Below are 26,607 nucleotides of genomic sequence, written 5' to 3' on the forward strand. Positions count from 1 at the left end.
AGTTAAATATGTATCCTCAATAAAAGGATTTCAGAATTACCTATCGCACCCATGTCATCCACGTAAGGGCTTTTAGCTCCCACAATGCCACCAAAGCATTCCTTCTGAGGCGCGCAGTAGGATTTATCCAGATGGGTCTTTCCATCGCTGTCCACCATACACCACTCACAGTCCAACACGCCAAAGCAATCCCTGGAAATGAAGAAAAAAGGCTGGCTTTACCTTAGAGAAAATCATTTTTGGTTGGGTGTATCTCAGTATATTTATAGTCACTAGACAACTTGGAACCAAAATTGTCCATAAAGCCTCACAGCTCTGATGCTTGGCTACAGAAATGTCATAAGGGTTTAATGACAGGTTTCAGAGTAGCAGCCATGTTAGTCTGTATCCGCAAAAAGAAAAGGAGGACTTGTGACACCTTAGAGACTAACAAATTTATTTGAGCATAAGCTTTCGTGAGCTTCAGCTCACTTCATCAGATGCATTCAGTGGAAAATACAGTGCAGAGATTTTATATACCCAGAGAACATGAAACAATGGGTGTTACCATACACACTGTAAGGAGAAAGAAAAGGAGGACTTGTGGCACCTTAGAGACTAACCAATTTATCTGAGCATAAGCTTTCGTGAGCCAAAGCTCACTTCATCGGATGCATCCTGTAAGGAGAGTGATCAGGTAAGGTGAGCTATTACCAGCAGGAGAGCGGGGGGTGGGGTGGGTGGTGGTGGTGAAACCTTTTGTAGTGATAATCAAGGTGGGCCATTTCCAGCAGTTGACAAGAACATCTGAGGAACAGCGGGAGTGGGGTCTTGTTGGAGTCTGTTTTCGAAGTTTTTTTGTTGAAGAACTGCCACTTTTAGGTCTGTAATCGAGCGACCAAAGAGATTGAAGTGTTCTCTGACTGGTTTTTGAATGTTATAATTCTTGACGTCTGATTTGTGTCCATTTATTCTTTTACGTAGAGACTATTCGGTTTGACCAATGTACATGGCAGAGGGGCATTGCTGGCACATGATGGCATATATCATATTGGTAGATGTGCAGGTGAACGAGCCTCTGATAGTGTGGCTGATGTGAACACTTCAATGGTAACACCCATTGTTTCATGTTCTCTGTGTATATAAATCTCCCCACTGTATTTTCCACTGAATGCATCCGATGAAGTGAGCTGTAGCTCACGAAAGCTCATGCTCAAATAAATTTGCTAGTCTCTAAGGTGCCACAAGTCCTCCTTTTCTTTTTATAAGGGTTTAAGTTACACAAGGTGAATCAGATGAGGAAAGAGCAGCTTTGTCATAAAGGGCCAAATGCACTGGCCTGCTCTCCTCTTTCTGCACCACTCAGGCAATACTAAGGGAGAGCAGACCGCCCATAACTCCTTGGCTGGAGACTCTCTCAGCATGAAGGAATCCCCGTCTGGATCATGTCTCTCCCTCTTCAAATGCTCTAACCAGTGTCGGGGCAAAGAATCAGTGAGCTATAACTGGCTCCCTACCATTCCACCAGCTCTGCCACACTCCACAAAACTGACTGCCTCAGAGAATCTGGCCCTGATCTTTGCTAGTCATGACCTGAGCCACAAAGCCTACTATACTCATATCACAGTTTAGGTGACATACAGTTCATTTTTTGCTGACAGAAATCCTTGGTTACGCAGTGCCTACTCCCAATCTTTCTATGACCACTCTTTACCTTAAAGGTCATCTGCTTTTCAAAAAGTGTAGGCAAATATTGTGGCACTTTCCTCTCTAGATGAGAGGTGGAATTCACTGTCCTTTCTACGGCTCATTTCTCCTCTCACTTACACTGGTGCATTCCATTGACTTCAATGTAGTCAAGAAAGGGTGTGACTGAGGGAAAATATGGTTCTCTGTCTGCTATTAATGGCATTAGGTGACTCAAATGGGAATCCTGAGGTCTCAAGTTTACTGCATGGCAGCATCATGGTATGAGGCTACAATTTTATAGCACTTCATTTATTTAATGTCAAGGGAAGATATGTCTGTATTAGAATAAATAACAGCTCCTAATAATTTCAAGCCCTGCACGTATTTTCAGAGAGGGAAAACACTGTACTTTACCCACTCTCCAGCCTCTGATTACACCGCGTGTTAATACATTGCGGAAGAGCATCCTGTAGGCTAGGATCAATTGCTGTGAATGTCATCGGTTCCTGGTGGACTTCACAACTAGGATTCCTACATTGGGGAAAACAATTGAGATCATGTCACAAAAAAGAATTCCAGGATAGCCAATCAAGAAAATTAAACTTTGCTAAGTATAATCCAACTGTTTAATCACTCCATTCTACCGGGCATTGTATATATGGTAGCATGAGAAAGTAGACCATATTCAAGGGTTATAACATGTAATACTCACAATAACAATGTTACTCGAGTTTTAGAGATACTTGTTCTCACCTGCTTTCTGCATTGGTGAGGTTGCCAGTACATTCATTGACCTCTAGAGGGCATTCACAAGGGCATTCACATTCATTTTGTTCCATTCTTTAGAAAAAAGAAAAAATGGCCAGTTGCATCAATATAAACTGAAGTCCAAATCCTAATCCCAGCATAGAGCCAGTGTTTCACATACCATGTACTGAAAAGACACCCGATTTGTAAGACTAAACTGGCTCTTTATTAAGAGAACTGTTTATTTACCAAGACATTGAAACTTCAGCTAACATACTGGCCTTGTGTGCACTAGTGCCTTCTCCACAACCTACCCTCCAGCAACCTGGGCTCTTCCCTCCAAGTTCCATGCAGGTTGCTACAGCTGAGTCATTAGGAACTCAGTCAGGCTGAGCATTAGGAACTCAGCTGGGAGAAAGGAACCCTCCCACCCCCAGGTGGAACAATTCCTCTGGCTCCTATTCTGAGTTGCAGATAAGAGGCATACCTCCAATGGGCCTGTGGAGCTACTAGCCCTCTCCTTGCCACATTTCCCAAGCCCCTGAATGTGAAGCAGCAGAGAAATCTCTTCTTCCTCCTTCACCCCATACCTCTTCAGGGTGGTCCCACCCAAAGCTCCTTCCCTCCTGTGCAGCTGTATCACGTTTTTATTGTATTTGCAGGGACAGGGTGTGAAGGCAATAAGCTTGGCACCTATGTGACAACCCATCATATTCCACATATTCCATCATATTCCAAAGGCAAGTGTTAATGGGCTGTAAAGAAGGTCTGGTCTCTGCAGACACTCAGACCTGGGAATAACTTTGCCCCAGATGAGCACTCCCATTCGCAAGCTAAGTGATTCACATGCCTGAACGTTAAACAAAAGGGAGCACTGGCAAAAGCCAAGGAACAGAGGGGAAAATGCCTTAAACTCCCACAAAGCTTATATGACCATTTTTTTTTTTAAAACTACTGTGCACCATGAAAGAGAACCTGATAAATCTGCAAACCCTTATAAAAAAGGATAATAACCCTACTCATTACAAATAAAGTGCATTTTATTTATGCAGGTACAATATTTGTTTTGTTCTGACACAGGAGTTGCACCGCACACGTTAGCTTAGCCTATAAAACGACCAGTGCTCTCAGTCTTCATTTGAAGTAACAAAAACCAATACCTGCACTTGCCAATTCACTTCAAACCACTCTCTTACCTGTGACAGTTCAGACAGAGCCTGTCTACCATACTGCAGGCACAGAAAGCAAGAGAGTCACAGGTTTCATTGACTATTCCAACAAAGGCATTGGTTCCAGGTATTCTTGTCAGTCTGTATTTAGAACAGTGGCTGCCATGCACAAGGTTTGTCAGATCACCCTAGGGAAAAGCAAGGCACGTCGGAGATGTAGCAGGAAACATACTACCTAGTGAGTTAAAACCTTTCTCCCGCCCCCAAGCCTTATTTATAAGAACCATAAGCTGAAGCAAAATCTATGAGGAAACATGAACGTAGCATGCCTTTTCTTCAGATAACAGGCATACAAATTAACTCATCAGCCTGTTCGGGAGATGAGCAAAACTGAGCCAGTACTGGATGACTTAAGCACTTTCTGAAAGATTAACAACATTTGTTTATCTTATAACATTATGATGTGCCATAATGGTTTCTAGTTTAGTATCCTGCCTGACAGCAGACAATACCTCATTCAAATAAATCTCTCCTCCCTTTCCTTCCCCATCATACCAATCAAGGATGTGCACGGGGTGGGGTGGGAGGGGGGCCCCAAGCAGGGACATGGCTCCCCCTCCCCAATAGTGGTGGGAGCAGCCAGCTCCTCTGGCCCCCCGGGCCGCGGTGGAGGCACAGAATGTGCCCCCCACAAAAGCAGTGAAATTTAAATTCCTGCAATGCCCCTGATGCCAATTACCTGTTACCCTCACACAGAGATTCAGTTCTAGCTGGCAGGCACCATCACAAGTTGCTGATAACTTGCTGGCACACGTACTATAAAAATATACTTCAGCTGTGAACTATCTGAAAAGCCAAAGCATTCCTGTTTCTGACTCACACAATGCAATCTAAATCTGTCCTTGGCATTTTCCTTTACAACAAAACTCCTGCCTGCCCTCCCTCCCTCCATCTCCAACCCATTTTGCATTTTGACTGTAGGAAACATGTTAAAATCTATCCTGTTCTAACATAGATCCATTTAACTTGCCGGAGCTTTCAGAAATTTTCTTGACACTTTTACTAATAATCCTAGAAAACTGCATTTAAACAACAGCTTTCTCTCACAGAGCCTTGAGTTTTTGACATTATTCCACAGTGATCTTGTAAGGATGGATTTGTGACACAGTACTCAGTACACTCTGCACAACAACATATGGCTGTCGTGAATGTTATATAGACAAGGTGGGTGAGGTAATCTCTTTTATTGCACCAACTTCTGTGGGTGAAAGAGAAACACTTTCGAGCCCCACAGAACCCAGTGTGTCTCTTTCACCCACAGAAGTCTGTCCAATAAAAGAGATTACCTCACCCACCACCTTGTCTCTCTAATATCCTGGAACCAACACAGCAACAACAATACTGCAAACAAGAATATTAGATTACAGTCTGTTTGCAAGATAAAGAACAGGGAGAAGCTCTATATGAGACAGCGTCACCAGTCTTTACTTGAGATTTTTAGAAGACTTCAATTTGACAAATTATACTAAGTGCATGTTGATATATTTTCTACTTTGTTACCTAATAGCTTCTATCTAGCTAATAGTGTAAAAGGCTCCAAATGAGAAGGGTAGGAGTAAAGAGGAAGACCCCATCTGTGCACACTAGGGTGTGACAACAGAGAGGTTGGTGACTGGACATAAGGAGCTTGGATCCACTGCAGAAGAATCCAAACCAACATTTTAAAAAAACCCTTAATAAAAAAGATAGGGAAGAGAACGTCTCAGCTCTCACTTCTGGGCTAGATTATGTAACGTTTGGCAAATACTCACATTCATAATCCCTGGCACCACTCATGTGACCACAGTTTGTATAATCTAGCCCACTGATTTTATGTTTCTACAGTGCCACCATGTGCTGCCCTTCACAAAGAGTTAGTTTTGGGTCTCTTTTTGCTGTTCCTGGTGATCAACATTGATTGACCTGTGCATCAGTCAAAGTAAATCCAACCCAACCAAAATACATTCAGAAAGTAAAACAAGAAAACAAACAACACTTACCACTAGGCTAGTGTTAAATTTATAAAACCTCTGAACTGTTCTGTCACTGAAACTGTTGCAGAGGTTTTTCTTCACAAAGTTTGGGTGGTTTAGAATGTCATTCGCTACCAAGGGTTCCTGAGAAGACAAGAAGAGAATTTTACCTTAAAAAAAAAAAAAGGCATAAAAAGTGACTTCAGTACATTCCGTAATCTTTCAAAAAAAGGGGAAAAAAAGAAGGAAGAAAAAGAGGATTTAGCCATACCTTGTGTGTAATATGCTGCTGTTCTACCGGAGCATGACCTTTAGGATCAATGAGAGTTGGGTGTGCCACAAGATATCCTCTATCTTCCATAATAAAGCACCTGCCCAAGATAAAGGAAATGCATTATTCATGAAGTGTCTTTATGTTTTAAAGAAATGGGTAGGTTAAATATGGCTGTAAAAAGAAACGTTAACAAAAAACCCTGGGCAATAAAAAAAAAAGTCAGTTAAAAATTCAATGGAAATAGTTTTTAAAAGAACATATCAATATTTCCCTGAAGTTTACAAACCAACCAGTATTGCAACAATATACTAATACTTGAGAATCTCAAGGTGGAATTGACTGGACACAGAAATAAGACCACTTGTTTTATTTCCATTGTCTAATTTGAGAGGAATGCACAAAGTAAACCAATAGCATAAATAGTGAAAAAACAGATTTTAGAAGTTTTAACAGCTTAACCTGAAATGCTACCAGTAACAAATGTAAGGACTCTCCTACAATTTTCCACCAGACATTGCCCTTTAAAGTACTGTCAAGCTTTTAGTTTCATTTTAATGGGGAGAGTCACCTCCACTTAATATTCTTATGAAAACGTGAATGTCCATTAAACTCCAAATTCACACACCACTTCCCTTCCTATTCCCATCTCTTCCAGAGTGACTTTGGGGAAAGCATGCAATCTGTGCCTTTGCCCCTCCATCTGTAAAATGGGGTGTTGGGAAGCGTCATTCTAAAACATTCATAAAGTGCTTTGAGATCCTCTTATAAAAGCGCTTACAGAAAGACAAATATCTTATTTTCCTTCTCTCCTATGTCCCTTTCCTGTCACCCTCTTTTTCCCCAGTCACTGTTGCGTTGTCTAACCCTTTTCTCACAGTTTCCTTCCCTCTTTGGCTCTGCAGCAGCTAAGCCTCCTTCTCCTTGCAAGGCCTTTCCATCTCTGGCAGTCCCTCTGCACAGCACGCCTGCCTCCCTTCCTCCTTCTGTTACCATAGACACAGAAAGCAGTGCTACAGGGGAAGGCAAAGGAGCAGGCATCCTAGGGAGAGGGCTTAGTCTGTGCAAAGATCATGAGAACGTGTGGTCACAGAAAGGAAACTGGAAGAGGTTAATGTAGGCCGCTTAATGCTCCTGAAGAACTCAGCAGGAGTAAAGCTAAAGTCCCCCAGCTTAACGGTAGCTTTGGTTGGGTCCTGCAGCTGTGCATGCATTCCCGCCTCCTGCCTGGGACTATGAGAAACTGCAGGAGCTGCTTTACAAGTGTACAATTCCCACAACTGCGTGTACAGTGTAAAGTCCTGACTGTATCACCTAAACGTAAAAAAACCCCACACACATAATTTTAAAGGTAACCTGCACAAAAAAAAATAGATAGGCTTGTACTCTTCACAATATAAGAAGGAGGCGTGAAAAGTTAACATGAATTTTTTTCCGATCCAACTTTTGTTTTTATGTGAGAAATTCAGCTCTTGTCTGCTGTTTTTCCTGGAAGATGTTATAGACAACTGGCGAACTAGTAGACTTATGATCAAATATACCATGGGATGAATCCTGATTGATTGGAGATGGGAAATTATTTTTATTCAGACTGTTCAGTCTGACTGTTTTGGGTTGGGGTTTTTTTTTTTGGTCTGGCTTTGAGGACACCAATTTAAAATCAAATGCCTGACAAACACTTGGAAGATATGCTCTTAAAAAAACCAAAACAGTTTCAACACCACAGCACTTTCCAGGGCTGAGAGCACCCAATTCTGTGTCCTGTGATGGAGAGTTACAGCAAAGTACTTAAGTGTCACCAGTTAAGTATCTAAAAATACTCCAGGATAAGAACGAGTAACGGAATGAATGGAAGCTGTGTTCATCTTATGATGGATTTATGAGCATTTGTATTAAGCCTGAATAATACAAAGAAGAATGAATTATTTCCCCTTTTTATACTTTATTGATTGTTCATATATGTTCAATCTCTGATATCAAGAGTCCAGATTGTCCTGATGAAGATAATGACTGCAGATTGCAATACAGAAGGTGAGCCAGAGCAAGGAACAGAATGTTTGAAGATATACCACATGAAAGGGAAGACTAATTTAACTCAGTAACCCAAAGGTGTACCTTATTTTGTTGCCTCCATCTTGGTTGCAAACTGGTAGCAAGTCCATTAGAACCTTATAGAAGTACCTTAGAGTAAAGTCAATGCCCATCACAGCCACAGAATGTCCTGAAGACATTTGTGCACTAAAAAGAAAAAGAGAAGCAGGTTTGAGAACTATATGAATAACTGAGCATTCAAAATACTTTAGATTGCTGAGTTTAATATGAAGTAAATACAGACAGGCATACAACCCCCGCACCATGTAAATGACATCCACCCAGGCTCAGACCTGCACTCAGTTAAGAAGTGTAGCTCATGCCCCATCAGGCTTATCTAGCTTAGGATAAAAGGTATTTTAAAAACACATTTGCTGAAATGTTTTAACGAACATATTTTGAAACCCACTGTGAACAGGACAGTTGTATCTTAACATGCAATTGGTGGTCGAGGTGAACAAAATGCCCCCACCTAGGTTGTACTTTTACCAGCTAACGCGTTAAACCTGGAGTATTTCCCACAATGGAACACGATCATGGCTGAGTGCTGAAGAAACCCAAAGTTATGTCCCTGCATTTTAGCTCATTCATATGCAGCCCACCCAGTATTTGCATAGTGATTCAGCTTGTATCCCTTGCATAGCAGAAAGCACAGTAAGGACCGGAGTACTACTTCCAGATGTTTCGCTTGAACACATCACTTGCACTCTTGCTATAGCAAGTCTGTAGAGAAGAAGAAAGTCTCAGATATCAGAAAGACTCATTTTCCACTGCATTCCTTTATGCCATATGATCTGGTCTTCATTACGCCAGAGTGATTCTTTACTGGAAAGCGAGATGAAAGGCTCAAACGTGGTGAAGTGATCTAAGCAGGTAATTTAAGGGGCCAACAGATATTCACTTTCATTACACATATAATAATGTAATTTAGGGTTAAAAATACCCTAAACAAAAAAGAAAACGTCTCCTTCCCCCACTCCCCAGCATCACCACAGTTCACGGCCCCCTTACTCTCAGCACCAATTACAGAGCAATACACCTGCTTCCTGGGGGAGGATGCTGCTGCTTAAAGAATCTTTTCAGCTTCTCGGGAACTGAGTGGCCTTCTGCTTATTATAATTTTTATGGCTTTTTACTCACTCTCCTACTATGCCAAAGGGAGCATGAAGCCCCTCTTCAGACAATGTGAAACCTCCCCGGGGGGAGGGGAGGAAGGGGACTTGTTTTTATTCTTAATCCAAAGCTTTGTCTTTATTATTTATCTAGTTTAAACTCTTTAAAGTGTAACCTTCTCTAGCATAAAGAGAGGTTGCCCCCTTCTGGTCACAATGTTTATTACTTCAAATAGATTGGAAGTTACAAAGCAGAGAGCAAAACACAAGACGACACCATATTCCACATTTTTTTTTAAAACCGTTTTCTGCAGTTCTTCAGAACCTCCTTTCTGCCTAGGACAGTTCAAACCACTGGCTTTTATGCCACTGAGGTGTGTGACTACAAACCTCAAAGTCAGCTGGCAAAAAAAGGGTTCATGTAAAAGCACATTAGGTGCTAAAAATATAGTTAATACTATACTAAACGCTCCTTGCAGACAAAGAATGCCATGTTTAACATCCTATCAAGCTCATCATGGTTAACCCTGGAGTGAGTCCTAGCTGACATGTAGATAGACATATACTGAGGGCTAGATTTCATTGAAAATCATGTTAGTTAACGTGTTCTGCCACAATGTAATTTTCCAGCATAGAGAAACTGCACTTGGACACAGATTCATGAAAATTCACATTCAGGAATAAAGCAGGATCTTCAGTTTTTGTGGATGATTAAGACCTGCAGCAGCAGCTGCTGCGAATTATAGTATCCTGTCCATATGTGGAGGTCTGCTGGTGTCCCCATTTTGCTCAGCAGCTCAAGAATACATATGGTTACCTTAGCAACTGACACATCAAAGACCTACAAAACACAATCTTAGAGCGCATATGCCAAAGTATGCTTCACAACAGTGCTGGAAAGCTCTCCTATTCCTCAATCATTTGCTTTTATTTCCCCACCCGTGCTGTTTTCTCCATTAACTATGCAGTACTCCAAAGAGTGCTCGTGGCCAGAGACTGGTGGCCGGTTAGAAAGTTCACAGCAAAACAACATGCTTTCTTAGGGTTCTGGTTTGTTTAGAGAGTTCTTGTTCCACTAAAAGAGCCAAAACCAACAAAGTCTCCAGTGACATTCCCTTTAATGGTTAAGAACCTGTGAAACTCCAAAACAAAACAACAAACAGGACATCACTTGTGTTTCCAAAGCTCCCTACCTTGGCAAATCCTGTCTTTCTTCTCAGGAGAGTAGCCTAGATGTTCCCTGTAAACTCCCTGAGCCCAGCCTCTTCTAGATAGGACACCAACTTCTTCTTCCCACCTCCACCCTCTGCCAGGATTTAACCCCCAAACCCCCATGCTGCTGTCTGTCTTGGCAGAGCCTCCTCCTAGGAGCACCACAAGGGCGTGACAGGAAGGAGGGACCCCCTTCTTTGGGGTATTGTATACCCCAGAGGTTCCCAAACTGTGGGGTATGCCCCCCTATGGGGGGTGCAGAGGAAAATGTTGGGGGGGGGAGCACAGCAGGGCACAGGCCAGCCCCCATGGGTGGCAGGAAGGGAGTGCCACCCTGCCCTGTTCCGCTCTTAACTCTGCTCCAGCCCCACCCTGAGCCATGGCCCTGGCTCCTGGCCTCACACCCAGACCTGGCGCCACACCCAGCCCTTGTGCTGCTCCTGGCCACAGATCCACCCTCGGCCCGCTTACCCCTGTCCTCATCTCCCCGGCCCTGGGAGCCCCGCTTCCGGCCCTGGCTCACGGACAGGGTGTTAAGGGGTGTGTGACCCTGAAAAGTTTGGCAACTACTGCTGTATACCCACTCACCAGAGATTATATTAATGCCTGTTTCCCTTCTAAGCACCCTATATATTGATGGGAGAATAGACCTATTTAATGTAATGCTAGTTTGAAACTTTTTAAAAGAATTTCAACTGTGAAGATAGAATAAAAAACGTCAATGCCTAGATACAGCAGCCAGTGGAACGGGACAGCTGGCCTCATGATGCAGCGGGGGCTTCTTTGCCAATATTCCAGATGCTGACCATCTGATGATTTTTCACACAAATAAAAAGCAGATCAATCAGTTCTAGTGGATTAAAGAAACCTGTCTGTGCTATGACTCCACCCATCTAAAAGAAAGCTGGCCTGATGAAGTGATCGTGCTCATGTTGTTCCACAATATATGCACTGAGGTCCCTAATTTCAGTCAGTCCTAAAACTGTTCCCTGCACAAAACTGAGCCCGTACAAAAATTGTGCCTTTAGTTTTGTGAGGGCAAAAATCCTCAGAAACATGAGAACATATCTATTTACACGTGCAAGTCAGGTAGACATCACAGAACACAGTTAGAGGATGTAAAGACCGGTTTGCATTCTCAAAAATGTTACTAGTGGCACTTTAGAGGATGGTTTTGCTAATTTAGCTCTTGAAGCTTTTTGTCCATAGCTATATTTTACCTAAAAATCCCTTTGGACATATCAAGCATATAGTCTTTTAATAGATACATTAAATTAAATCTGTTCTTATCTTAAAAAATTTCAGGGAGACAGGATTCCAGTGTAATACAATCATATTTGGTTCTATATAACAAGAAGGAGAACCATAATGTCCTGAAGATGGTCCCCCTCTCCCCCCCGTAAAAGACATACAAAAGGCTATTCTAATATATTCTGTATTAGAAAAAAACATTATTTTGTGCATGGATTGTCTTTTTCACAATCTTTGGAAGCAAATACTACGCCATATATAACAGGAACAAGAAAGAAGCAGTCAGTTCATGGATGTATTCTGATGATATCAAACATCAACAGAAGAAATTCAAGTATTGTGCACTGGCAAGGGATGAACAAGATGATCACACTGGCTGAGAGCATGGAAGAAGTTAAGAGGCACAATCAAGTGAAAAATTATATTTGAAAGAGGAAATTAACTTCTATTATTAATGACAATTTAGATTATTACAATGAAAACATCTTACCTCTCACTGCTGCTGCTTAGGGGTATTTCATTCAGCTTGGACAATAAAAATTTACTGATCAGTTTCACTTTTGTTTATAGGTCTCTTTGCAATTTCGGTTCCTGGTAACAGAATGCTGTAATATTTGGTCCCAAACACAGCAGGAACCGTTTTAATCTGAATAGCTGTTTCTAAAGAAAACATTAAGCCTTTGAAATGTTTTTTTAAACACAAAACCTAATTTGGGGGCTTAACCCACGGGACAGTATCCTTTTGATCAAGCAATACTTGGAGCCTCAATGACAGCTATATAAGTCTCCCTAAAATGATCTGAACTGTCTCTTATTAAACAAAACAGAAGAAAAAAATAAAAAATTTACATATCACCACAAAGAGCCAGTACATTTTCGTCCTCAGAGAAGAAGCTCTTATTCTCTTAAATGATTCCCTATGTGAAAAGCTCCACATAGTTACGTAGCCCTGACTGATGCTCCTGCCAAGGAAGATGGACAGATGTTTTTTGGCTGTGGGAAAGATCAAACAAAGTCTACATATTTCTGAAGAAAAACTAAAAGCAGCCCTCAATATTTTAGTGTTTAGAAACAGCACTGCCACTAATGTCCCCAACTCAGAGCTGGCCATGCGAACTATTTAGCAGAGCAATGCTAGAAACCAAGTTCTTCCTGCTGGGATGTTAGTTGGAGTGTGCATAGCAGACAGCTCGCCAATAAAAACGCTGGAAAATATTCTTCATACAAACCAAACTGAGTGGCTAATATTTATCTCTGAAATATTACAGTGTCTCTAGCAGGAATATTAAGAATGTACTCAATATGAAGAGAGCTATAGAAGTGAAAACTGAACTCTTCAAAGATTGTATGCCCTAATTTGATGGAATCTTATCGTTTGGTTGAATGTCTGGCCTGAAGACAAATTATTTTAAATCATCTGATCTTTGAATCACAAAGGATCCTTTCAAATATTGAAGTGGTTTTATATATAAAGACCTCACCCCTCTCCTCCGAGTAATGACAGAAGACATGCAGCAATGAATATCAACTCCAGAAACAAAGTGAAACACACTGAATGTTTTCTTAAAATGAGAGGGCCTACATTAACTTTTTTTTTTTTTTTAAGTCATAGAAGAATCAGCAATACACAAAATGTTTCTTCCTACATCAGGACCGTGTTTATAGCTATGGGTGGTGTGTTGTTCCAGAAGTGGGGATGGATCTTTTGTTTTGATTTGGTTCCTGTCTGTGCATGTAGAGGCTGGCATGTACAGTTTCTTCCCATATAAACAAGTACATTTTTGGACATTCTTACACTAAATGGCTAAGCTCTAGGTTTTGAATGGCACAGGCCAGGGGCTTTCAAAATTTCATATAGAGAAATTCAGGGTATGTCTACACTGCAATGTAAGCCCAGATTTAGTAGAGCTTGAGTTAGCAGACTCTGCTTTTGTTAACCTAGAGCTTGAGTGTCTACACTCATTTGAAACCCCAGGTTAGGAATTGCTGAACCTTGGGTCCCAACCTTGGGCTCCAGCATCCACACTGCATGAGGTAGGCCGGAGTCCAGCCACTCATATCCCAGACTTCCTAGCACCCTCCCAAAATGTGGCAGGTCTAGCCCTTTGTTTGTGGTGCAGTGTAGGAAAACTTGACGGTCTAGAAGACAAAGAAAGTCAGCCTATGGGACTGGGGGTATTTTTGGCAGACTCCCAGAGTATGAGCCTAGTGGGGCCGAGTCTGTACTGCAAAGCAACAGGGCTTGACTGCTGAGTCCCAGCTTGACTCAGACCTTCCATCCCCATGGGGTCCTGGGTCAGCAGAATTTGTGTGTAGATGGAAGGGGAATTAAGTGTTAGCCTGAAGGGGGATTAGCCTGAGTTTGATATACCCTCAGAGCGTCTTATGGCCCTACCTTCCCCATTTGCAAGTGTGCAAATTACCTCCCCTCCCATTCAACACCATGCAATGTCCCTATGGCCAATACAGCAATTACTTACATGGAACAGTAATTTCAGGAAACTAAAGAAAAAGTTGATCAGTCTATTTGGCTATCTGTTCTGTCCCCATCTCCCCCGTGGTTCCGCTGCCTCCTGCTGCCCTTCTCTTCTCCCATTGCACAGGCTTTCCTGCTCCTCCTCCAGACCCCCCGTAACCACTTCACAGGCCAAAGTTTGGGTACCGCCAGCACAGACACAAAGCAGCCAACTGATGTGCACAACATTGCTCACACTGGTACCCATAAGATAGACCTGAGTAAGGCCATATTGTAAGCAAATAACTCAAGCTACAAGGATCTGAAAATATACCAGCATTGAAGGAGCGAACGGAATAGGAGAACATTCTCGTTTTAGAAAAACAACTGGCCGTGTTAGATGAAAAGCAAATTAGAAGAGCAGGAGCTTCCAAAGGGGCTGCACAAATTATGCTCCCAGATAGTGTATATGAAGGGGCTGACAGCTGATAGTGCAATATGTTAAAAAGTTCAGAGGGACACAGATATAACCTCCCAACAGACATATCGCAGTTTAAAATTTGTATGAAATCTGGCTGCTCTATTTCCTTTGACCCACGATATAGTCCATGACCGATATGCCATGACATTCACTATGAAAACGAACAAAGCTGCTCTCATGCATAGAGCATAATATTGTGGCTAGCCACGCACTGGCTCACAGGCAGCCGAGGAGGTTAGTGCAAGCTACCTTCCCCTAACTTCCTTGCTTTCCTGATTAAGGGTGAAAACCTGCACCCAGCCCAGTGAGTGCAAGGGCTATAGAGGTCTCTCACCACCAGTGGCACTAGACTCCTCAAAATGGGAACAATGGTGTAGGGAACTGGCTGTGTGCAGAGTGGAGTGTATACTGCACCATTTCCTACGGGCGTTGCACGCTTCCCCTGTGTTCTAGGAGGCGTTGTGCCAGGGCTGCACCACACACAGTGAAACTGCTGGCTGATAACCACAGTCTGGCTCAATGTTAATTTTTCTTTATTAGACCTTAGTAAGAGAAGAATGTTGTCTCAAGGAAATTAAAAATTGTATGCTGGGACATACATGGCATATACTTGGTTCTGTTGTGCAGAGGAGGGGATGGGAAAAGAAGAGGGCAATAAGGGGAGGTTATTAATATAGAAAAGAGAGAGCGTGTGTGTAAGTGACCAACTGAGAAAGTATGCATTTCTTAAGACTACACTGGAAAAAAACAGATCTAACAAGAGTACCACTTAGAGCAGGGGTCGGCAACCTTTGGCACACAGCCCATCAGGGTAATCCGCTGGCGGGCCGCGAGACGTTTTGTTTATGTTGACCATCCGCAGGCACGGCCCCCCCGGAAGGTCCCAGTGGCTGCGGTTCACCATTCCCGGCCAATGGGAGCTGCGGGGAGCGGCACAGGATGCATTGCCTGCTGCTTCCCGTAGCTCCCATTGGCTGGGAACAGCGAACCATGGCCACTGGGAGCAGTGGGGGGCTGTGCCTGCGGATGGTCAACATAAACAAAACGTCTCGTGGCCCGCCAGCGGATTACCCTGAAGGCTGCTGACCCCGACTGAGAGAAAGAACACACATGAAACAAGATAAAGCTTCTCCTTTAAGTAGAGGGGGAAGGGCGTAATCAAACACACACAGAAGACGTTTAACTAGAAGATGGGCTTATTTTCTAAAAATCCTCATCAAAAAGCTAGTGGCATAACACAAGGGGTGGGGGGAATAGGGTACACACCAAAGTCCTTGACTCAAGGGGCATTTTTTTCATGTCTACATTTTATGTATATCAAAACTTTACTCCTATTCACCCATAATCACATTCAGGCACAACAAACCTTATAACTCAAGTTTTGATAAACCTCCAAAATCTGTGCAATTCTACCCCAGAATGGATTTTCCAAAAACAGAGCTTCAATTGGATGTTTCCCCTGCATCTGTATATGTTCTTTCCATTTTACTGAAGGCTCTTTTGGGACAAGCATTGTGCCTGCTCCCATTGGGAAGCACCTGGTCTATTGCAGCTCTAGCAAAAATAATTAATCACAGATAACAACGTCTTTACAAGTCAATTTCCAGATTTTTGGATTGATCAAATATTCAAAATGAAATTTTACCTTGAAGAATGAACAGTATGGCTGATTGTAACAACATAGCCAGCTCCTCCAACATCTAAATAGGGACCGGTGAAAGTTATTAGCCCCGGATTAGCCACTGCATGCAAGTACCTAGTAAAGACCAAAACAAGCGTTATTTATGAACGAAAACCAGTCATTTTGAATGTAAAAAATGAGGCTTACATAAGTATTTAACTGAATACCCCCTGTAAGCAGCACTACTGAAGTCAAAGAGACTGCTCACCGTGTTGGAAGTTAAGTAGCAGTTTTTATGTAAGCAGGATCAGGGCCTGAAACAGGCTAACTCCGTAGGATAATGTTACTCAAAATGAAAAATCATCCTACATTTTTCTATACAAACCCATTTCACTGTATCATATTAAAGTAAAATATTTAGATTATTTAAATCAAATCTTATTCTGAACAATGTTTGATTTAAAAACCAACTGGGTCATACATCCTTGAACAAAGTGTGGTTAAATTCACTTTGTAGAAAATGCAGGCGGAAAGGAGAAAGTATTCTTTTATACAAACAAAACTCACATGCGCAAACTTAAAAAGCTGTTAGAAAATGAATATTACATATTATTAATTTGAAGGGTTACTGCCACCTAAAATAACTCACACTTGCATCAGAATTTTTTATCATCATTGTGACAAGTAACGCCTCAAGGTTCTCTAACTGTAAGAGGTGAAAGTAAAACTCTCTCTTTCTTTTTCCAATTTATTTACTTTGCACAGTTGACATCACTTTGAGCAGAGACAATTTCACTGTTGTCTGCTTTATACATTTTTCACATGTCCCTGCGGCCCACTGCTTCCCCCAGCTCTCATTGGCTGGGAACGGCGAACCGTGGCCACTGGGAACTGCGGGAGGCCATGCCTGTGGACAGTCACGGTCAGCAAGATGTCTCGTGGTCCACCATCAAATTACCCTGATGGGCCGTAGGTTACCAACCACTGCTGTATACAGTTCATTTATAGTGTGAGCTCCACAAAGCCATCTAATTGCGTGAAGAGAAAAATTACAGCAAAAATTTTAAATTTATGTTCAGTATTTTGACTACAAAAATGTAAATGATTGAACACTGGAGCAGAAAAAGACCAAAAGAAAGGTGAGTACTCCCAGTCCAGAACTATGGTCATTATTTTTCAGGGGAAATGTGGGGCAGTGGAACTGTGGAACAAGCAATGCCACCAGTGATTTAGAGCCGTGCTGACAGAGCCACAGGGTAGGAACCCTAAGTTTACTTATGTACTCCAGTCTCTAACTTGATTGTTCAGAGCCATACTGCAGCACCAGCAGGCGGGCTTCTTTTAACAAAGCATATGTTAAAACACACTCAAGAGTTCTCTCGTGTCAAATCTCATTTGTTATATATATTATATATAAATATTTTCCTACATCATACGTTAACTGCAGCTATTAATTATGCTCTTAGCCAGAAAATTCCTATTTGGAAATACAGTAAGAAAATCCATCGCAAACAAAAAGTGCTGCATGAAGTATCAATAACCAAAATTGGCATGAGGAGCTGAAATTAACACTGATAGATTCTGAAGGATGAATATAGTAACAGCATGGACTTCAGTTTCATGTGTAAATATTTTTACTCTTATCCTGTACGAAGGGATAAGAAATAGAAACTATCACAATAAAGAGTTATGATTTACAGCAAATAAAAATTGGAGTAAAATTACTATTAAACACAATGTGTTTTACTGAGCATATAAATTATTTAATTATAAATGTATTTAACTATTCTTTACAAACATAGCCTTTCTACTAATCCTACATGAAATATTTTGCCCAGTTCAATATTATCACCCTGTAAGATTTCTGAAACCTTTGATAATGGGACCCTAAAACTCACCATTGTCTCCTAGTGGGATCAAATGCTTTGTCCATGAGAGAACCAGGATAAATTCTGAGCACCCCATTGGGTGTTGCTATGTAACGGCGGACAATGTAACTGTTCAAGCTACTCATTTCCATTTGTGTCATCCATTCATCTGTGACGTGACTGGTAGCCATTACTTCATTTCTGACAGAGAACTGCAAAACAAAGACAGACCTAGCAGGGTTCCTTTAAGACTTGCATGAAAAGATAATAAGCTGCTTGCAGGGTTTCCTAAAGACCTATCAGAAATAATCTAAACCCAATTACTTCTTTAAAATCTTCTCACACCAGATGGAGTCAGCAAATTCCAAGTAAAGAAAAAAACTTGTTATAATGAAATATTGTTATTATCTGCACAGCTTTTAACATTTGCTTTTCACTTCAGGTAAATATAAATACTACCCCATTTGTACATAAAACAAAGTTTTCTCATTTAAATGTATAAACACACAAAGGCATCCCCTGACCCAATGTTTATTACAGCACCGTTCTGCATATTGTTAATTCTAATTGCAGCTTGTAAACTTTCTTCCTGGGGAAAAGGGCCCCTCCTCCCACCCTTGTGGTCTCTGAGCCCCTTCCCCCGTCCAATTTCTCCACCACCCTTGAAGCCCTCATGTCAGAGGATCCATCCACCCAGCTGAGGAGTGGACAGGATTCCCTTTCAACCTAGTTCACACTGCTTCTTCAGGTGAGAGGGGTTGCTGTTGTTCAACAGGGGTCACAATCATCCATCCCAAGGGCTGAGCACAGTGTCTCTGCAGCAAGAGAAGAAAATCCTAGTATCCTACATGCTCAACACTCCCATAGGCCAAGAGCCAACCCAAAGGACACATGTGAAATGGGGACCAGCATGGTGACCAATAAGGGCAGGACGGGGGAAGGGAGGGAGAAGAGGGATTTAAATAGCATACTTTAAGCCCAGGGTTAGCAATAAGACGAGTGTTGTCGCTGAGGTATGCCGTGTAGTGTTCCACCATCCGTTTGGTCTCAGGTTGGCTCAGATGTTCATACGGAGAAGAAAAACTACCTGCAGCCAGCATTACTGTGGGGCTTTCTGAAATAATAAAGTATTAGAGAATTTAAAACAAAGCATTATAATCAGTATATAATACAGGCCATCACAGAACACCATCTGATGTAGTATCCTGTCTGAGACTATAGCCATATAATGAAGGTACAGTACTATAGTATGGATGGCAGGGAATCTCTTCCTGACACAAGCTGATCACCAGTTTTTGCCTTGAAACGTGAGGATTATCATCCCAAATAACAACAGTAAGACTTATAAGCGCAGATCATGTCCTCTTTTGTTTTGAAACCTACTTTTTGTTTGAAACTTTGGAATGTTACAATAAAATGTCTATTTCACAGTCATATGAGCATGGCTTTGAACAGGCTGGCTATGTGCACCTTTTTGTAAGGTAGAGAAGGTTTGCGTGTCTTGCTGTAGGTGGTGGTGGTTTCAGTTTCTTAAGGGAAACAAGCAGCTCAGTAGCAGCAGCCTCACTTCACTGCCTGTCTAGCCATTATCAGCTGACAGCGTTCTGCAGACACTGCAGAAGAAGCAAGTCTTAAGGTGGGTTCTTGAGGAAGACAGGGTAGTGGCTTAATGGGGATTTTAGCCCTGGGACAAAAAGTTCAAACCTGCTGGTAAGAGAAACTGACGAAGGTGTGATGAAGGCTGACATGTGGAGTGAAGGGGTGGCTAATGACATGATAAAATAATACAAATAAGTTGTGAAGGTAAGCACAATATATGGAGAATGGGGAAGCTAATGATGAGACACAAAGAACTTTGTGGAAGAAAACTGGGTTTAGGTGGGACTATGCAGAGGCCACCTTGAAGAACAACTGTGACTTTCAGGTCATTAACACAGGGAGAGGCACAAAAAACACAAGTCTGCCAAAATGGTGGAGGGAGTTTGCTAATATGAACAAGGGGGCAAAAAGAGTGACTACAAGAGATGTACAGAATAGTCTGGGTGTATTGCTTCCACTGAGCAAGAAATGTGATATTTAAAAGGCAAAGCCAAAACAGAACATAAACAAAAAAATCACACAATGATAATGCAGGGGCTGGGATGCTGAGAAATTGGTTTTTTCCCTTGAATATTTAAAAAAGGGGAACCAGATAATATTCATCTTATTGTTTTTCTCAGTGTGCAACTGTTTCCAGGGGAAGAAATTCCCAGCACCTAAGAGAGACAATACTTACACAATGGAAAGGGTCTCCATTTTCCCACACCGCTCCCAAAGCATGCCACTGCACATCCAGCAGCCTTATCTATCCGAGTCATCACTTAATAAACCTCTATTATATTTCCTCATCAGCTTTCCAGACTTAACTGCCTGAATCAATTATATTTTCTCTCACACTGAGTCTCTCAACATTATTGGCGTGCATTGCTTGACTTTTTCCATTAATGTCAGGTCTTTTCTAAGGTGAGACCATTATGTGGTTCCCTTTTATCAAAACCGGGCATTATATTCAAGACAAGAATGTAGTGTTTTATATAATGACACAAGTTTCCATATCATCATCTAGTTCCTCTGTAATACAGTCCAACATCTTATTAGCTATTTTGAGCACCACCATACAATGAGCAGATGTCATTGCTGAGTTGTCTAACGATGATGCCTATCTGCTTTTTCATGAATGGTTACTCTGTTCATGAATAGTTTAGTTTAAACTCCACGGAGAAATCAGAATTTTAATCTTCAAATGTGTAAGATTGCAAGCCTTTCAAACTTGTATACAAGCTCTAGATTCATCTTTCTTAAAAGGATTATAAAAAGTTCTCTCCTTTCTATATATTAAAACGTGTATTATCATATAATTCTGAGGCCAAATCCCTCTGTCCATGACATCAATGCAAATACGGAAATGAATGGAGTTGATTACAAAGTTTGATATATAGAAAGACGTACTATTGAACTTGAAATTTTTATGTAGGTTTAAGAGGTCTGGAAAATCTCACATTAAAAGATTTCAAATAATATTAAAATTCTGACTTCCTCATGAGCTATATCTTCTGATTTCTTCACACAGATGGATATTAAATATTTATGTCTGTGAATAACTTGCATAAATCCAAAGTCAACAGCCCCTATATACCCCATTTTCTAAGAATTAGACTGTGCAACTCTCATTTCTTTTAGTGAGCACTTACTCACATAAGCAGTCCACGAATTGCAGTAAGAATACTCAGGTGACTAAGTGCCACAAATGTAAGGGCTGCACAGTTTAGCTATAATAAAAAAAAATGAAGCAGTGAAAAAAGTGAAGCAGGATAGAAAATTTCCCTTGAAAGGTTTTTTTTTTTTTTTAAATAAGAAACATTTTTACAAGGATTGTAACTAAAGATGTTTTCTATTTTCCAACCAGCTCTACAAAAACGTGCATGAGATAAAGATGAGTTGAGGGATTGTTATACCTAAGGTCGCCAGCTGCTTGAAGTGCAGACAGGCACTGGGCTGACCCAATAGATCCAGTCGATGATACAGTAGCTTGCTGCTAGGGACAGTGTTCAGATTCTTGAGCTGTTTAACAGGTATTTCTGGCTGTATTACCACAACACAAAGAATGAAGGATGTGTCTTGGGCCTGAAAAACAAGGACTAAAAATTAAACTGAAAAAAAAGTTGGAGGTTTTATATAATTGATTTTCTATTTATCCCCCTCTCCCTCCTTTTTTAATTCCTCAGTTTCTTTTACACTAGAAGGTGGCATCACCTTCCCCCATACTCCAGAGCAGCATATTCCCTACTCTCTCTGTGAAATTAATCACCTCTAGAAACTGCTGAATTTCCCCATACGCCAGGAGAAAGGCCCTGATCCTGCACAGATAACTTTGTGGGGAGGGGCTGTATGGGTGGTGGGGCATAGCCAAACCATTCTAAATGCAGGATTGAGGCCTTAGACTTTAGGGTTTCCAATGGCAGCAATACAGTACACATAACTAAGGTATGTGCTTTGATCAACTATCTCAAGCAATTAAAGCCATTGAGTTATATACTTTAAAAAAAAAGAAGAAAGATTTCTTCAAAGTTGATGCTTCGCGCACACATTTTTGTTTTCACATTTTTTTTTTAAACATAATATCCAAATTCTGATGCTTTTGTGTGGATACTTCATGAAACTTCATTATGGGCAAGAGAGTTTCAGTTCACAAATGGAAACAGAATACAATGTACCTCTTTGTAACCTGTTTCCCATTTTGAAAAATGCAAATTAACAATAATACAAGGACATCATCATTATTCCTCCAATCCTGTGTTGGATGGATTACTCGCTTTGCTGGTTTGAACACATTCTAAGTGCATCAGGTTAGAAAAACTTGGCAGTAGTATTGCCAGACTCTAAGGCTGTCTGATATTTAATACAACCTTTCAACAAGGCAACACTAGCTCCAGGAACACACCTACATGAACTTCTGGTATGTGACGACAGATTTAATCTCTTAAAGCCGCTCAGCATAATCTCTTAGATTATATTTAAATTAATTTAGGGAAACGATACACCAGTACCTGCTAGGTTTGTTGACACAAAGCAATTAGCCAATTATTCTTGGTATTAGCAAAATTTGCCTGGATCATATCTAGTTGTAGATTTCATTTTATTCCCTTGGTCAAGATAAGTATCCAGATTTGTTCACAAAATAAACTGAAAAGTGAATGGGCTGCTAGAATCTTTTTTCCCCCTTGGAATTGGGTAAGATAAGAACAGCTCTTTTCTCTTCAAGTTAATGATGCTGGGCTGCCAAATCCTCCCATTAAATATGATCTGTCTAATGATTATAGCAGAATTAAAAGCTTCCCTATAGCTTCCATTCCATTTTAATTGATTTTATTCTGTAAGAATCTAGCAATTATGAATTCATCTAGATTATGCATAGGAGTTTTTTGCTCCACTGAGGGTAGTATTTGGGAATATTTTGTTGTTTTAACTGGTGTTGAGAGATTTCTGCAAGGTATTGCATCTGACTTGAATGCAAAATATGTACTGGGGAAAACTAGACACAGCACTGAAAATAAAATACCTATGAATATGAGAGTACTTGACTCAGCCTTGCATATTACAGGATAGGCTCGTGCCCTATACAGATCTAAGGGTTTGCAGTATTGCATAACTACAACTAATGTTTAAAAGGAAATTTTAATGTCTTGATTGTGAACAATGTTGTTAAAGTTTATTCATATTGGCTTTTCTCTCCAAACTGCATTAAGCACTATACAGCAGGAAGGGATAATGCATCATTTAAAATGACACCCATCTACATCCACCCCAAAAAAATTCAGCCACTGATTAGTTTAAAAATGTTCAATAAAATTAAAAGTTTTTTTTTCTCATTTTTGTTAGTATCAGCATTTTAACAATAATAAACTACATGCAAACACTATACTGTAAGTCTGTACGTTCATCTTGAGTCTCTGTGTGAAATACGTTCAACTACTTGAGCTTTGCTCTAAGACTTTATAGTGTGACATAGTTCAGTATAGACTTTTTTCCTTTAGGAAAATGTACTATAATTGTGTGTGTACATCTATATTATATAACATATAATGGATGCGTACATTAATAGCACACACACTTTACACTTGCCTGTATGCGTGTCTCTGAGAATTAAATTATAATAAATTTGAAGCTACAATTTCAATGGAATGTGAGGTTATTTACCATAATAAGAGATGCATGCATACTGTTTCTGTATAATTTAAAATTCAAACTACTCAAGCTTCAGTATATTAACATACATTGAAACTATATGCTACCATTCAAAAGTAAGATCTCTTACCATTTTCCAGGCATAGCTAACGTTGTAGGCTTCTTTTCCAATTTCTCTCAGTTTGTTTACATGCCAAGACAGTGAGGAGTTCACTGGGACTGTAATAATCTGACTGCCCAGAGGGAGGCTACGGTGACAACAAATAATATCCAACATTTTATTCAACACTGAAAAAGTTGTGAATCAAGCAAAACCATCTATTGCATTTTTATACGAAAAACATGATTAGTCATGAAAGGAGCTGGATAAAATCTGCTTTTAATTAAGAAAGAAGAGAATGTTTTGGTTTGCTGTTCATGCATTTATCTATTTTAAGGCTAATTTACACTCTTATGTGTAACGTAGTACGGTTGAGTAAGCATTGCCTTTTTCAGTACAAATGATGAAGCAGCGGTAACTTGGTTTCTAAATTTCTACTCAAGAATTCATATAGACAGTGTTTAATTTGTGTGGGGCTTGCCAGGGCTGAGCCCTGGAACCTCTAGGCTTGGCAGTTCATAGCCCCAGCACTCTGAGGTTGCCACGTCAATTAGGAGAGTAAAAAAAATTGCCTGAGCCCCAGCACCTAATTGCTTGAGCTCCAGCACCTCTTTCATTACAATTTAAGCACTGTTCATAGAGAACACAATTACAGTTCGTCCTGGCTTGAGATAACGTTGCTAGTGGAATGGCATTAATTAGCTCTCTAGTTCAAAGGAACAAAGGGACGACAGATAAAACTAGATCTAAATTAAAACTAGATCTAAATTACAATTTCCAGAACTGTTCATGCACATTATGCTGTACCTCTGCCTATTTCGTTTTTGTGAGCAGGATAGGATATTGTCAGTTACTCTTGATGACCAAGAGTTTTCTGTATTCTAATGCCATGCTTGTGTTTAAGAATGGAGCTAAGAAGTAGAGCTGGAGTGCAGGGAATATAAATACAATATGTACAAGCACTTTCCTGAGACTGTTGTGGGAGCGTCACCCAGCTAATAAGCAGATTTTTGTTCTTCTTTTCCTCCACCATGTCACATTAGTTGGGGTTGGCAGCTCTTGTTAATCTCCAAACGTTCCTGTTAAGTGCGTCTTCCAAGCCGACACCAATCTTCTTCATGTCCTGCTTCTGTGCCTTGAACCGCCTTTTTCTGGGTCTTATAGTTTTTGTCCTGTAACTACTAGATTGTATACTCTCTGACCAACATATCTCATGTCTCATCATCTCATAAGTCCCAGCCATCTCAGTCGATGCACCCTTAGCTTTTCCATGATGGGGGATTACCAGCATCTTGGCTCACACCATTTCATTGTGTAATCTGTCAGTTCTTGTCTTACCCAGTGTCCATGGGAGCACTCTCATTTCAGCAGCATGAAGTAGTTGTACTTCTCTTTTCCACACTGGCCAGCATTCCAACCCATACGTCATGGCTGAGCTAATCATGATCTTATACATTTTGCTCTTTAGTTTAATTGGCACATTCTTATCACACAGAATTGCCATCAATTCCCTCCATTTGCACCTAGTGCTGTTCATGCAACTGCTAGCATTCACATTCTTACTGTAACTCAGTACTATTTTTATTGGTTTCTTGTTGTCCCTTTTAATGCAGCCTCACATGTATTCAGTCTTCTCTTGGTGATTTATAAACAATTTTCTTCTAATGCAGCCCTCTGTCTTTCTAGATATCTTCCCAACACAGAAATGTCATCTACAAAAAGCATGTTCCATGGAGCTTCTCCCCTAATCTCCTGCATCAAGGTGTTCATTACAATCACACTTAGGAATGGGTTTAAGATTGATCCTTGATGTAGACCTATTCTCATAGTGAATGGCTCACTGCAGCTGCTTCTTGTTGTTGTACTACTCTCATACATGTCCATAATATCTGAACGTACGCCTCTGGAAGATTGTGCGACAACAGGCACCACCATATCAGTTCTCTAGGAACTATACTATAAGCCTTCTATAAGTCCACAAACACTAAATGCAGTTTCTTGCATTTCTCCCTGTACTTCTCCTGCATTATTCCCAAACCCAAATTGGTTGTTGCTTACTTGGTAATCTAGCTCTTCATGAAGTCTTTTCTTGATAATTCTTTCCGACCATTTCATCATTTGACTCATTTTGATGGGTTTTTGTTATATGTATTATATTGATTTATTTATTTAGATTTAAAATAAAAGAGTCACTTATTCAAGGCTCTACGCACGCTAAGGCATCATTAACAATACAATAAATATAATAAAATACTAGCAACATTAATCATTTCACCAAGAACTCAGCCAGCCAAGCACTTACAGAAACTCCTTTCCTCCCCTTCATCATTTGCATACCCCCCTCAGTCCTGTCCAACAAACGTATCAAACTCACCTATGCCTAGTTTCCAAATGATTTATTTAAACAATAAAACAAACTATCAATTCCGAGATGACACATCCCATGCAACATCAAGCAACCTCACCACCTTATCTTGTGTATTCCTTCTTCTGCAGCTAGCTCCCTTCCTCAAAGCCTTTAAGGCCAAAAGGGCCCATCATGATAATTTAGTCTGACCTCATTCACATTGCAGGCCACGGAACCTCACCCATCGACTCCTGTAATAGGCCCATAACCACTGACTGAGTTGTTGAAGTCTCAAAAACTAACAGCAACATTTTTCTTAAGTACATCAGAAGCAGGAAGCCTTCCAAACAATAAGTGGGGCCACTGGATGATCAAGGTGCTATCGGAGAATTCAAGGAAGACCAGGCCATTGTGGAGAAGCTAAATTAATTCTTTGCATCAGTCTTCACTGCAGAGGATTTGAGGGAGATTCCCATAC

The 26,607-nt window shown here is 40.8% G+C and overlaps 1 protein-coding gene across 1 annotated transcript in view; it reads right to left on the reverse strand.

The window, feature by feature from the left end:
* The window catches only part of CACHD1 (cache domain containing 1), a 182,128-nt gene that overhangs the window by 11,886 nt on the left and 143,635 nt on the right, over window positions 1–26,607 (reverse strand). Inside the window, exons 12-23 of the mRNA XM_084636325.1 lie at window positions 23,813–23,930; window positions 21,453–21,621; window positions 18,930–19,072; window positions 17,989–18,170; window positions 16,115–16,225; window positions 7,983–8,105; window positions 5,868–5,967; window positions 5,624–5,740; window positions 3,612–3,772; window positions 2,422–2,508; window positions 2,083–2,199; window positions 41–192 (exon numbers count right to left, since the gene is read on the reverse strand). Of these exons, the coding sequence (XP_084492451.1) occupies window positions 41–192; window positions 2,083–2,199; window positions 2,422–2,508; window positions 3,612–3,772; window positions 5,624–5,740; window positions 5,868–5,967; window positions 7,983–8,105; window positions 16,115–16,225; window positions 17,989–18,170; window positions 18,930–19,072; window positions 21,453–21,621; window positions 23,813–23,930 (1,580 nt within the window). The remainder of the gene's footprint in view (window positions 1–40; window positions 193–2,082; window positions 2,200–2,421; window positions 2,509–3,611; window positions 3,773–5,623; window positions 5,741–5,867; window positions 5,968–7,982; window positions 8,106–16,114; window positions 16,226–17,988; window positions 18,171–18,929; window positions 19,073–21,452; window positions 21,622–23,812; window positions 23,931–26,607) is intronic.

Source organism: Lepidochelys olivacea (genome assembly GCF_965140295.1).
Source record: "Lepidochelys olivacea isolate rLepOli2 genome assembly, chromosome: 8".
Classification (NCBI taxonomy): Eukaryota; Metazoa; Chordata; order Testudines; family Cheloniidae; genus Lepidochelys; species Lepidochelys olivacea.